The following is a 13,075-nucleotide window of genomic DNA, read 5'->3' on the forward strand; positions in this document are numbered from 1 at the left end:
GCTGTGAAACCTCACTCTCGGTTCCTACATCCAAACGCCTCCTCCCTCTGCTGTGGAGTAAGGGGAGTGCTGGTGAGAGAGGGCAGAGGCGGGGTCACGGAGCCATCCAGCGTTCTGAACCAGCTTCCTGCTCCAGGCTGACTCATTTCTCTTCACGCAGAGAGTCTTCCTGGGCTGGGGAAATCTTCTTTGTGTTTTCCACCTGGATGGAATAGTTTCTCAGTGTTAGGGTGTCACGGAACCTTTGGAACAGGGATGCCATGATTCATCATTTGCTGAGCTCGTGTCCTGTACCACTGGCAGTTCTGGCGTATTGCCAGGGGTTACAGTTGTTCCCTCTGGGAGAGGTGGAGGAAGGGGAGTCTTAGCCCCTCCTTCACCCCATCCTCCCAGCCCCCACCCACCACACTCTCCTGCTCTCTGGATGATATTCTGGTATCAGAATGCAGTAACTGGGTTCTTTATCTTTAAAGTGTTGGGTGGACTCAAGCCTTCCATACTGTGTACTCGGGAAGCAAATCTCCCCATAACGCCCCGTATGGAGAGCAGATCTAGTGCCTTTATTACCTGGGAAGTTCCCCTCTCTCAGCCAGAAACCCTTTTGTAAGTTCCTCCGCAAATGGACTCTGCTGGCCTTTCCAAAGAGATTCATACTTGATGCTTTTCTTGTGTTGGTGGAGCCTCAACGGAGTTTACATCAGGGTAGTAGGGGGGAGTCAGCCCCCAAGAGTAAAGTGCCTGGCACGTAGTAGACAGTAAATGGTACTTATACCATCATCACCATCATACTGTTTATCCAGAAATCTGGATTAAAAATACCAAGCAACCAGCTTACCTGTGGCCCCTGAGCAACATTGGGTCCAAGGAGATGTGAAAATCCTTAGAGCAGTGGTTCCCAAAGGGGGGATCCCTAGACCAGTCGTTTCAGCATCACCTGGAACTTGTTGAAAAGCAAAATTTCAGGTCCCGCCTCAGATCCATGGAATCAGAATCTCGGGGGTGGGCCCAGCCATCTGTTTTTAACAAGCCCTCCAGGAGCTCTTGATACTCATAAATAAGGTTTGAGACTCCCCCCTCCTGCATTAGTGAGAAAGCGACCTTTTCTCAGGTAAGAATGAAGCAAAGATCAATGAAGCAATTGGTGAGGAGACGATACAGAGCACCCTCAGAAGGGCACAGAGTTGGGAGTCAGACCGACCTGAGGTTAAATGCAAGCTCCGCCACTGACTCTGGGCAGATTGCTTCATCTCTCTGCTCTTCACAGACAGTGGATTGATGAGTGCTTGCCTCAGCGTTGTTGTGGGAATGAAATATACTTACATGTAATGTGCCTGGTCATGGTGTCCACGCAACAAATACTAGTTATTATATAGAAGGAGGATTCGAGCTCAGCTTCCATCATGGTACCCATTTCTTCCTTTGATCCCTGATGGGATAGAAGAATTCAGCCAAGAAAATCTACCCTCTTCCTTCCCTTTTAAAAGGGGATGGTGGGACTTCCCCGGCAGTCCAAGACTCCATGCTCCCAATGCAGGGAGGATGGGTTCAATCCCTGGGTGGGGAACTAAGGTCCCACATCCCACATGCTGCATGGTGTGGCCTAAATAAATAAATAGGGATGGTGGATGGTGCAGGAGAAACCATTGGGTCTTCAAAGGCCTCTTCAGAGTCCACAGCAAACTGTGAATGAGCTGCAGGAGAGCATGACCCAGGGCTCCCAGCCAAGAAGCCGAAAGTGAGACTCAGGGTGCCGGGCCCACCTCTCCCGAGACAAATGGGTTGAGCGTGAGAAATACAGCTCTCACCTGCAGAAAGCAGCAGTCCACCTCCTATGGGCTGCTCCTCTGTGATTTCTACCTCCCCTCCTATTATTTTCAGTTGAAAAGCATCAATAACAGAGCAGGGAGGGGTCCACGGGAGGCAGGGGAGATGGCGAGGTCTGGCTCTTGGGCGCTTTGTTTGGGTGTTGTAGGGGTGGGGGAAGAGGGCCAGAGAGTTTTTTCTCCTTGTTTCTGTTGTCGTACTTCCCAGTGGTCCTGAACACTCATCTGATGAGTTCAGATCAATCAATCAATCTCGTCTGTTCTCTTTGCTCCCTGCCTGCTGCCATTTTCTCTTTAGTTTAATTTCAGAGATGGCTCTGTAGAGAACTCCCCGGAGACTTGAGCTGACTAATCCCCCTTCACTGTAATTAAAGTGTGGTGGGGGGGGAGGGGGACTGGAGGAGAAGGGGGGAAGAGGAGAGAGGAAGGAAGTCATAAATGGGATTTCTAAAGGAAAGCTTTTATATTGAATTCAGAAAGCCACATTTTATAGAAAATGAACACTGACCCTCTCTAAAAGGATTTGCTGGAAATTTAATTTAGCGTCTGTGGCTAAAAGGCACCTTTTACAAATTGGCATTTGTATTCATTCACCTTATCTTCTGTAAAGGTGGTTTCACCAACATGCAATATGGTGTTTCCATCAGCAAAAGACTGCAGAACAACCAGCAGGAACCACCTAGCTGCCTTGATGCTTTGGTTGCTAAGAAGTGATAGCCTTGGGTTGGGAAGAGCCTGAAGTCTGGAGCTAGTCTCCTTACAATAGGAATAATAATAGCAAATATTTCTTCAGTCGTTTATGGTGTTCTGGGCCTTGTGCTTAGCACTTTTCATGAATCATTTTGATCCTCACAACAGCCCTAGCGAGGCGGCACCATTCATATCCCCATTTTACAGACTATGACACTGAGGCCCAGGGTTAAATTGCTGCCCACGGTCAAAGTCGAAAAGCACAGAACCTATGTCAGATTCTGGCAATTTGACATCAGAACTTGAGCTCATCCCATTCAGTAGGAACAAGAGCAGAAGAGCCTCGGGTGAGCTGAGGAAGGGAAGACCGTGGCTTCCACGTGGCTGAAGGGCCGCTGGAGGCCACCCTCCCCCATGTCATTGCCATCACAGAAGTTATTGAAAGTAATAAAAATAATTTCTCACTCAAGAAAATTAGAAATACTCCTGGTAGTATCTGGGCTCAAGTGTCAAAAACATCACGATCCTTTTCCTTTTAATATCAGTACTTGGGATGAGATTGCTCAATTTGATCTCCCAAACATGACGTGAAAGGCAACTTGAAAGCCTCTGCCCAGCTCAACTCTCCAGCCTTTCTGCTGCATAAAATTCCCAGAGGGGAGACCTGAGCCTGCCCACTGCCCTGGGTTTTTAACAAGAGCCCTCACATGGCTTCAAAGGCAGTGTGGGTCACCTCTTTACCACGATCCTACTTGGGAGAGGAGAAGTTCCTACAGAAACAGACAAAAGGATAAGGGCCATCTATAGCAAGGTTAAAAAGAGAGGTAGTTTAGGGCCAGCCGGCGGGGATTAAGGAAGAACCAACCTAATATAATCTTCCAAAAGGGAAACTGCTGCCATTTTGATTATCCTGGAAATTAATCAGCTCAGTAAGGATCCGACTTACGTACACCTCATTATTGTTGTTCCGTTGATCTCTTACCCCTGATTGGAACTGATGGGAATGTGTTTGCATTGATCTGCCTTGTTTCCTTAGCTTCCATACCTCCCTGCCAAAGAGGGCAACTGCCTTTCCTAATAAAAACCAAACTCATTAAAAGGCCCACAGAAAAGCTCTTGCACCTCAGCCTGTACACGCCACTGCAGCCTCCTTCCGCTGTGCCTTGTCACCAAGAAGTGACCCACTCTTCCCACTTTCCTAGGCAGCCGTTATACCTGGTGGTGTACTCCTGGCCGTGGAAACACCTCCCCCACCCCCGCCCCGCTCTCTTTCTCAACAGCTCACTGATGGGTCAGGAGACAGATCATTTTCCCTCCTGTGGCAATTTCCCAAGAAGTCCCAATGCAGAAAAGGGATTCCCTCCTCCCCTTCATGCTCTTTGGGAAAGAGTAACAGCTGCAAGTCCACCACCAGGCCCCCCTCTGTCCTTGGCACAAAGTGGTCATCTTTGTTGAATACACAGAGGTCTTGCCTGCCTTCTTAGAACTGAGGTTCTTCTCCCCAGCTTAGGATTCTGCCTCCCCTCCTCCTTCCGGCCCGCCGTACCTGTTCCTGGGGTGCCCGACTAAGAGGAAGCCAGGCTTGCTTCTGCAGCATCAGGGCCTGAGCTTTGACACTCAGGCCCATCACAGGCGTCGTATCTTTATCCCTCAAGTCTATGAAATTGTCTTTGACCTTACAGTATTGGCTCTGAAATACAAAAATTATAACACCAAGATTATTTGTTTTCAAACAAAATCGTAGAAAACTTTTCAAATTATTTTCAGCAGAAAAAAATGACATTCTAGGTGGGCTATGGGTCCGTTTAGACCGTCTGATATAATAGAATCAGAGACTCCCCCTGCCCACCCAGGCTGCCAAGGCCGCCCCGTGGCCCTGGCCTGCCCGAGGTTTGTACCTGTGCAGGGGCAGGGAGGCTCTGCCGGCGGGCAGCACAGATGAGCTGCACTTGGCCGATGTTTAGCAGTGTTGACCTTACACTGAGTGAAGTGTGGTCAAGAGCCCTTCAGCTCTCTCTGCATTTCAGGCATGGAGGTAACCCGAGCCACTGCTTGGGGCTGCCACTCAGTATTAAGTGGCATGACACAGGGTACTTGACAGCCCCGAGATACTGCTGGCTGATTACAACATGCAGGGTGGGGCCCTGGAAATTTGCATCAGAAAGCCAAGTACATCAGTAAAGCTGTCGTGACTAAAACCCACCTACCGCCACTTCTGATGACCTAGGTTTATAGGGAAGGTGGAAGTCAGAAACCCCTGATACAGAAACCTGGGGGAAGAACCTTTAGGAGCTCCTGGATATCCTTAGGTCGCCCTCCAGACAGTGGAAAGGAAATTTAATCTAACCAGGTGGGGTTCCCCTCAGATGTGGAACCTGTAGATCCCTCTCGGGAATCTTATTCACTCCAGGGTGAAAAATTGATCTGGAATCACAGCTACTAGAGGGAGAAAGCCCAAAAGTCCTGAAAATGGATGGAAAGCCTTTTCAGAGGCACTGAACCAGTCAGAATAGCAAATACACCCGCTGGAATTGAACTTGGGAAGGCGATGAAGGGTACTCTGGGGAGATTACTGTGGGTTGCAGGAGTCTGTATGGACAACAACTTATTTAAATAGGAGGATGGAGAGAAGGTGCATCCTTCAGAAAGTACCCTTCTCTCTGTGCCCTGCTTACCCTGGCTAGTGCACACGGTGGTATTAGTTTTAGGCTCACCAGCATGACACACAGGGGGTCCGTTAAAGGGACACTTAGAGAGGAAATGAAGGAGGGAGAGAAAAGATTGTGGCAGATCTCGGCCACAATTCACCATAGACTGGGTCATGGAGATTAAGCAGCTGTTGCAGGCCATCTGTAAGTCTGTAACTCGGGCTAGCTAAAGTACTGAAATTTGCACTGGAGTCACCCTTTTGGAAGTTTGAGCTGCATCAGAACCCTCGCTGTAGTAATGTCACCCTCCCTCTCCTATGTGCTGAGGCTTTCCTCGGTGGGAGAGAAAAGGGTGGAATTACTATTAAGAAAAGGGAATTGCTCAGAACCCTGGAGGCCTCCGTTGACCTGGCCAGCCCGAGAAGATGACTGTCATTGGTGGCTTGGCAATAAGAGGGTTGAGGCCCCTGTGGTGATTCCACAGTGCAGCGGGCAGTGCTCCCCTGGGCTCCTGAAGATTGTCACGCAGGGCAAAGGGCACGGAGGCGCAGGGCAAAGGGCACGGAGGCTCAGCCCACTCTGTTCAGCCAGTGGCACCCTCCCCACTTCCCACGGTGACAGCATCTTCCCTCTGTCCCTCCCTCTCCCAGGCGCCTCCACTCCAACCACCTGTACTGCGACTGCCACCTAGCCTGGCTCTCGGATTGGCTGCGACAACGGCGGACCATCGGCCAGTTCACTCTCTGCATGGCTCCAGTGCACCTGAGGGGCTTCAACGTGGCTGATGTGCAGAAGAAGGAGTACGTGTGCCCAGGTGAGGCGGCCTCACCACTCCCCTCCCCTCATGTCCTGTGACTCACCCACCTGTGAGCTCTCCTTGACATCATCTTGGCCTTGAACACACACCCCAGCCCAGACTTTGGTGTGGAGCCTTGCCAGTTACCCCAGCATTCTCCAGTCACTTAAAGAACTCTAGCGTGCCTCCAGGGGTTCCAGAAAAGACACTCCTGCCATCTGATAAAGAAAAATGCTCAAGGAACTCACGTATCCCTTCCTGCTAAGCCTCAGAGTCCTTTAGGTACTTTAGCATCGGCCAAACCCGTTCCTATTGCCCAGTTGCTCCTAGACATTGAGAGTCAGGCTAATAGAGGCTATGGGGTCAGGCTGCTTGGCTGGAAACCTTAGCTCTGTCCCTTAGTGGTGTGTGACTTTGGCAAGTTACTGTATGTCTGCAAAATAGAAATACTCGAAGTCCAAAACTCAAGGGATGGGTGGGAGGAGTCAATGAAATAATGCATATAAAGCACTTCGCGTAATACACAGCACTTGGTAAGAGCTAATGAGTGGAGCTTAATTATTATAGTTTAGCGGGGCCACAAAATGTGCTGAGCAAATATGAGAGTTTGATCTGTGGGTAATTGAACTGTAATGGAAGCACAGATGCCCATGTAGTACAGAAAACAGAGCTGTGCTCGGACATGACGGAAGGCAGCTCATCTCTCCAGGATGGGGCGTGGCTGAGTGACCTGAGAAAAGCTTCCCAGGGGATGTCTCCTTTACCTTGGGTCCTAAATGTTATTTGCTTGTTTGTTTTTACTTTTCATTGACATTGTCCAATCCCACCCATTCTTCCCTTCTCTGGTGGCAAGGAAGTAGAGCTAATCTCTTGATTTCCTCGAAAAAAAAGAAAAAAGAGAGAAAGAGTATTCAGTTGAGGAGTTTCCCAAAGATGCATTCTTGAGATCCAGGAACTCAGTCCTAGAATTGGGGCCCAGTGGCTTCTAAAGGCTGATCCTGGGGCTCCGGTATGTAGGAAGGAGAAAGGACAGAGGAGAGCTTAGCATAGGTGAGGGCTGCACTTTTCACCTTTTTTAACTGCCCATCTTCAGTACGGAAGGTTTATCGAGCCCACATGGGGCCAGGAGTACAGACTGGCCCTCTTCTGCTCTTAGGCTGCATTTGCTGTATATAGGAATTTTCCTTCAATTCTACTGTATCCCCCTGCTCTGCTGCTTTCTCCTGTCATGTTACAACTTCATCAAGTTGTTTAATATCCAAAAACATTTTAACATGTCTCAGAGCAGTACCTCAACAATTTCCTATAGACGCCCACTTAGAAATCACTTTCCATCAAACACATAATAAAACCGTTTATCACACAGGCACCCAACTCAAACATAGTGACTGTAATGACAGTAATTATTAGGCAAAGGGTACAATATCGGCATAAGTGCCAGTGAAAGAAATAATTATAGAGTGCAGGAGTCATCCAAGAGCTAGTGAGAAAAACTAATTAGGGAGAATGTTAAAACACATCCTTATGGGTGGGTGCCAGGTTTAAAGCTCCGCACCAACACGATACAATTCATCACGAAACTACCTTCCCATTAAAGGAGTGCCGAGACATTGCTTACCCAGCGGCAGTCAGGACCGAAAACCCGGGGTGGGAAGGCGGATCCTCCTGGGTCCTGGGGGTGCGACTGCCCGAAGTCTCCCTCCTCTAAAACCTCCTCTGAAAAGGCTGGATCTCGCAGGTGGGTTAATAGTTACATAGGTAACTATGACTTTAATACCTGCTACCCTGATTGTAGCAATCAAGCCCATTGCTTGTGATGGTCCCTGTAACTTCTTAGTGCAAAGCCAGGTGTCTTTTAAGGACATGAGAATTTAATCCACAGACTCCAGATGTGAATATGATAATAATCTCCACCCTGTCCCTAGTCGTATAAATTTAGGGGAGTGACATATCGGATCCCCTCTGCGTGGGGGATTTTTTTAGATGCTTTTCCCAGGCTCTCAAGGGTTAAAAATAGGATGCTGTGCAGGGTTCCTTTGTGAAAAGCAGCAGGGGGACCTGGTCAATTAAACATCCATGACGAATGAACCACCACCATCATTAATGGAGTTCAGGAGGAGCACCCCCACCCAAAAGTACTACATCTCTAACAATTTATTCAAGGTAGCTGGTGAGACTGTGATAAAAGGATGCTGGAGGAAGCAGCAGGGAGCAAGACTCAGCCTGTGCGCGCACAGGAGGTCCAAGAGATGGGCTGTTTTCATGTACTGACCAACCCCCCACCACGGGATGCAGCCCACCTCTGAGGCTGCAGGCCCTGCCCCACAGCAGAGCCCAGTGAGGCATCTGAATGAAGCAGTTTGGGACAGACCTGATGGAGATTGTTTAAAGCTGCAAAACCACCGGGGTTCCTCCTCATCCAAGTGATTCCTCCCATAACCTGCAGGAGGAGGACTTCGGTCAAGAAAGGAGGGACACGAACATCTCTTAAAAAATAGAAGTCATCTGCTCAGGAGAAAGAAAGGCATGTGGCTGCAATTAAGCCGTCCCGATGTGTATTCATCACCAGTGGCCCCTGTCAAGGCAGCCTAAGAAAAACCTTCCTGTGCCCCTATATGGTATCGAAAAATTCACCCAACACATGACTCCAGAGACAGGAGAGAGCTTTATCTCTCTCAGCCTGTGAGGGCCCTGCCTGCGCAAGTCCCTGATTTCTCCCTGTGAATTAAATCTGGCTGTCTGGAGCCCACCTTCCTTTCTCCAGAAGCCCTGGCTACCGGCTCCTTATCACCGCAGCTAACCCAGAAATTTGCTAGCAGCGCACTTTGGCAAAATTCATCCCCTCTGTCAACGGCCCGCTTCAATCGAAGGCATTTATTTTCCTCCCCTGGGGAGACAACTGAGAATTTTTCACAAGGGTGGGAGACTCTATTTATTATTAATAGTTTTCTATGATATACAATGGGACTGCTTCGTTTCCTTTAGCTCTTGCTGTACGGATTTCTCTGTTAATTTTCCTTGTTTTAAGAAGAAGGTTAGGGCCTTAGGTCTGGAAGGGTCCCTTGAATGGACTTTACTAGTTCATACAGCAGGTTGGAGAAAAGGTTCTGCTTTGGCCATGATTGGGCTCATGTGAGTTGCAAGTTGTTGAATTTTTTTTTTCCATCCTTACCTAAAGGGCTTATTTTGAAGTTTAAACTCTAGGTTTTCTCTTCCATGTGTCAGTTTTCTGATCCCTTAATCTGAGAATGTTTCTACCAGTTACAGTTTGTAATTCAAGGGTATTAGCTAAATATTTGACCTCTTGAGTCAGTTGTTTCTTTCCTCTGAACATCTTTGAACCCATTGGTTTGCCCACGTTTCACATTTATCTGTCCATAGTCTTTGAATATGAGATATCTTTCCATGAAGATGAATCTTCTAGTGATAAGGGGCTGTGTCTTACATTTTTTTTCCGGTGCCCCAATACCTAGAACAGTGCTGGGTCCCAATAGCCTCTCAATACACTCTTTCTCAGTTATTATTAAAAATGAAATTGGTTGGAAACAAGAAACCGTCCCCTGCTACTTCTTTTTTTTAATTTGAGACTAGTTACTAAGTATAAAGATAATTAAGGTAAGCCATGACTAGCTGCCCATCTCCTTAGGAGGTTTTAATTAAAACACCATAATTGGACATTGCAGGAATGAGATTATTAGGTTTATTTAGCCATTCCCCAAATTATCATGCCTCTGGTATTTAAATCACGTTCATTTATATTCTCATCATAATTGCTCGAGTCCCATTGTCACTGCAGTCTGTTGTTGGCTTTTGAAAGGCCAGAGGCCAACAGGGATACTTAATTTGAATACTGGAATTAATTTATTTCCTCACGCTCACCAGGCCATTGGATTTTCCGATTCTGGGCACTCTACTGGGTGAAGTTCTCTTTAAAGACAGAAGGAAAGAAACATGGCTCGAGCACAAGAGTGTCCAGCCATCTCCAGTGTAGCTGACACAATCCATGTCTCATCCCTGAGCCTCCTCTTCCTGCCTCCCGAGATTCTAAGGCTTTGACGGTTTTCCATTTCATGGCAATATAGAGAGGCATGGTGGGTGTCTTTTTGACAGAGGAGATAGTAGAAGGGCCATTCTATTATGGAATAATAATAATGGGATCCACGTCAGGGCTTTTATGAGGATCCAGTGAGTTGATGTATACAAAGCACTTCATGCAGTGCATAGGAAATATCCTATGAACATTAGCTACTCTTATAAGAATGATGGTCATTCTTAGATCAGCCACGACTGTGTCCATGGGCACAGGGCTTCTGTTCCCCACCATCTCCATGGCCCTTTCTGGGTCTAAAGTTCGGTGACCTCTGCCCTACTTGTCTGGGCAGACAAGTTAGAGCCTTTCGCTTCTAGGGTGATGGGCATTCCTGTTTGCCAATGAGGAGAAAAACAAAGATTCAGTGACAGCTAGGCTGCAGTCATCTCCCTGGTCACTGCTCTGTCTTCTCTCTCAGAGGCAGAGGGGGAGTTGTGCGGTCAACACAGGGAGGGTAATTTGTACAGTGTCCATGCCGACAGCCACAGGCTCCTGCCCTGTGAGAGGTCTAGCTGGGAATGCGTTCCAGCCCTCTCACTCCTTGACGGACCCCCAGGCTGGGAAGCAGCTCCCTTGATGACCAGTAAGAACAGGGCCAGCACCTCCGCTTCCCCCCGAGCTCTGCTCTGCCCTCCCTCCAGACATCAGGTCACAGTCCAGGGAGTCTTAGGAGACATCTGAAGGCCGGACCCCTCAGCTTCCTCCTTGTGTTTGGCATGGAGGTGGCTTTGGCTCCAGATTGAAATTCCAGAGCTGCGGTAGTGATTCAGGAGAGGTGAGATGGGTCCCCAGAAGAGAGACAGGTACTTGGCCTGCATCCCCATCTCCCTATTCTGAAAGAGGGCGTCCTTCCATCCCAGGGCAGTAGCATTTTAGCCCTGGGACTGGAAGAGTTCCAAGACCAGAGAAGCCTGGGCACTTGTTTGAAAATGAAGAAAGCAAGAGTGAGTCCACATGAGCTCCTAAGTTTATGAGAGAATGTCTTGGGAAGTAAATGGCAGGGGTCCTACCTGCTAGTCCATCCCTATGCTCTGATTTAAGGCCCTTGCTGTGCCAGGGAGAGGAGGGGGTGGTTCCAGTCGGCAGGCTCCCTCGCGGACCGTGAGCATTCATAGACCCCCTGAGAACACAGCATACACCAGGAACACACACATGCAGGCAAGCAGGCACACGCCTAGAGAGACCCCTTGCATCAAGGAGACTCAGAGACTCCTTCTATACCAATATAAAAACTCTATTCCCATTCCTCTCTGCTCCCTGGCTTGCCGTCACAGAATTTGCTGGGTAGAAAGGTAGGTGTTTCCTCGCTTTGTCCCCCCTGGAAATCTACTATCCCCTGCACCACCCTCATCAGCTTCAATGTGTATGGACAGAAAAGGCTGGGAGGGATGGATTTGCTGACAGAACTCAACAGAGGACCTAGGACCCCTGACCCCCACAGGTGAGCTGGGCTCAGAGGGGGACCCCAGCAGACTGGACAGATGGGCTTTGCTGTGATAGAAAGACCTGAGCTTCAGGCATGAGAGTCCCATCTACCCACTGCTACTCCACTTCCCCACTCTGGGGCTGATCCTTTGGACCAGAGCCCAGGGCACTCAGAACTCAGGGAGCCTCCCCTCAGGGTCCTTCCAGAAGAATCACAAACCTCCGTAGCTTAGTGGCATTCGGTCCCCACGTCTCTAAGGCTTCTGGCCAATTTCATTCGTGTATTCACCCTCTCACTCACCCAGGGTGTGTTGATTGAGTGTTTTGTGCCGGGCCCTGTTTTAGGCACCGAGGATATAATAGTAAATAAGACAGAAAAGGTCACTGCCCTTGTAGAATTTACATTCGTCTCAATCTGTCCAGAGACAGAAAGCAAAAGGGAGGGACTCCCACCGCACAGGACTCAGAGGCCCAAAGGGAAATAGGCTTGGTCCCTCCAGCATTGATTAAGGGGGAATGTTTCCAGGGGAAGCAAACTCATCTTTCAACCCCAGCTCAAATCTGAAGTGTTTTGTTTCAACAAGAGGGTAGCATCCTCGCCGTGTGTGAATACCTGGCTGGGGAGCTGCCAGCCCGGGATGCTGACGGAGGCTGTAATTACCGTTGTTTCTCTCTGCGTAATTAAAGGTAGTGTTAGTGACCTGGTTAAGGGATCTTTTCAAAGGCTTTTTTACCTTGACAAAATCCCTTGCAATGGAGCACACCCTTTCTTCGGAATCAGAGCCACCCCGTGAAAGACGTAGCTCGTTCCCAGAGGGATTTGAGGCTGCGGCCATTGAAGTCATTTCAGCATAGAAGTCAGAAGGGGTACCTTTGAAGAAACCCCATTTCAGAACTTCCTGTTGCCCATACGAGCCCTGAAACATAATGCCTTTCTTCCGCTCTTTTCTGACACACCCCCTCCAAGTAATAGTTTGACAGATGGAAAGAGGGATGGCCATCAGATACTCTGTGCCTCCGTGGATGGAAAGGCAGGTGCTCAGGCTCAGGGCCCGTGGAGCCCCCGATGCTTCCCATCCAGGAAAGTGCAGGGTGTAGCGCATCTCCCTGGCTGGTCAGGCGCCCGAGCCCCTTGATATGCAGGGGGCAGGCATGGCAGTTTTCTTTGGTGAGCACCTTCTGCACTTCAAAAGCCCTGACATCCAAGCAGCTCCCAGCCTCCCTGGGAGAATGCGGGTGAGGGGACAGGAGCCCTGCCCACTGTGGATCCTCTTTGCCACCTGCAAAGAGATGCAGCAGAGGCAAGAAAGCCGTTAGGTGTCTTCTGCTCCTTCTGCTTCCATTTTTCTGAAGAACAGTAGTCGATCTTTAGACCCAGAAAGGACTTCAGAAGTCATGCAATCCAAACCTCACTGAGATGGCAGCAGAGAAGCTCAGAGGGGGTACTGTGACTTGCCTGAGGTCTTGCAGGACTAAGCTCTGACTCTGTGCCCTGCGATCTTCTAAATGCTTTACGTGCAATGACTTCCTTTGCCTTAACAACAAAGCCATGCTATGGAGTAAGTACATTTACAGATGGGGAAAAGTGAGGCACAGGGACGGA

The 13,075-nt window shown here is 49.0% G+C and overlaps 1 protein-coding gene across 1 annotated transcript in view; it reads left to right on the forward strand.

The window, feature by feature from the left end:
* Positions 1–13,075, forward strand: part of SLIT3 (slit guidance ligand 3) — a 616,264-nt gene that overhangs the window by 466,077 nt on the left and 137,112 nt on the right. Inside the window, exon 8 of the mRNA XM_057729448.1 lies at positions 5,812–5,975. Coding sequence (XP_057585431.1) covers positions 5,812–5,975 — 164 coding nt within the window. The remainder of the gene's footprint in view (positions 1–5,811; positions 5,976–13,075) is intronic.

Source organism: Hippopotamus amphibius, chromosome 1, assembly GCF_030028045.1.
Source record: "Hippopotamus amphibius kiboko isolate mHipAmp2 chromosome 1, mHipAmp2.hap2, whole genome shotgun sequence".
NCBI lineage: Eukaryota > Metazoa > Chordata > Mammalia > Artiodactyla > Hippopotamidae > Hippopotamus > Hippopotamus amphibius.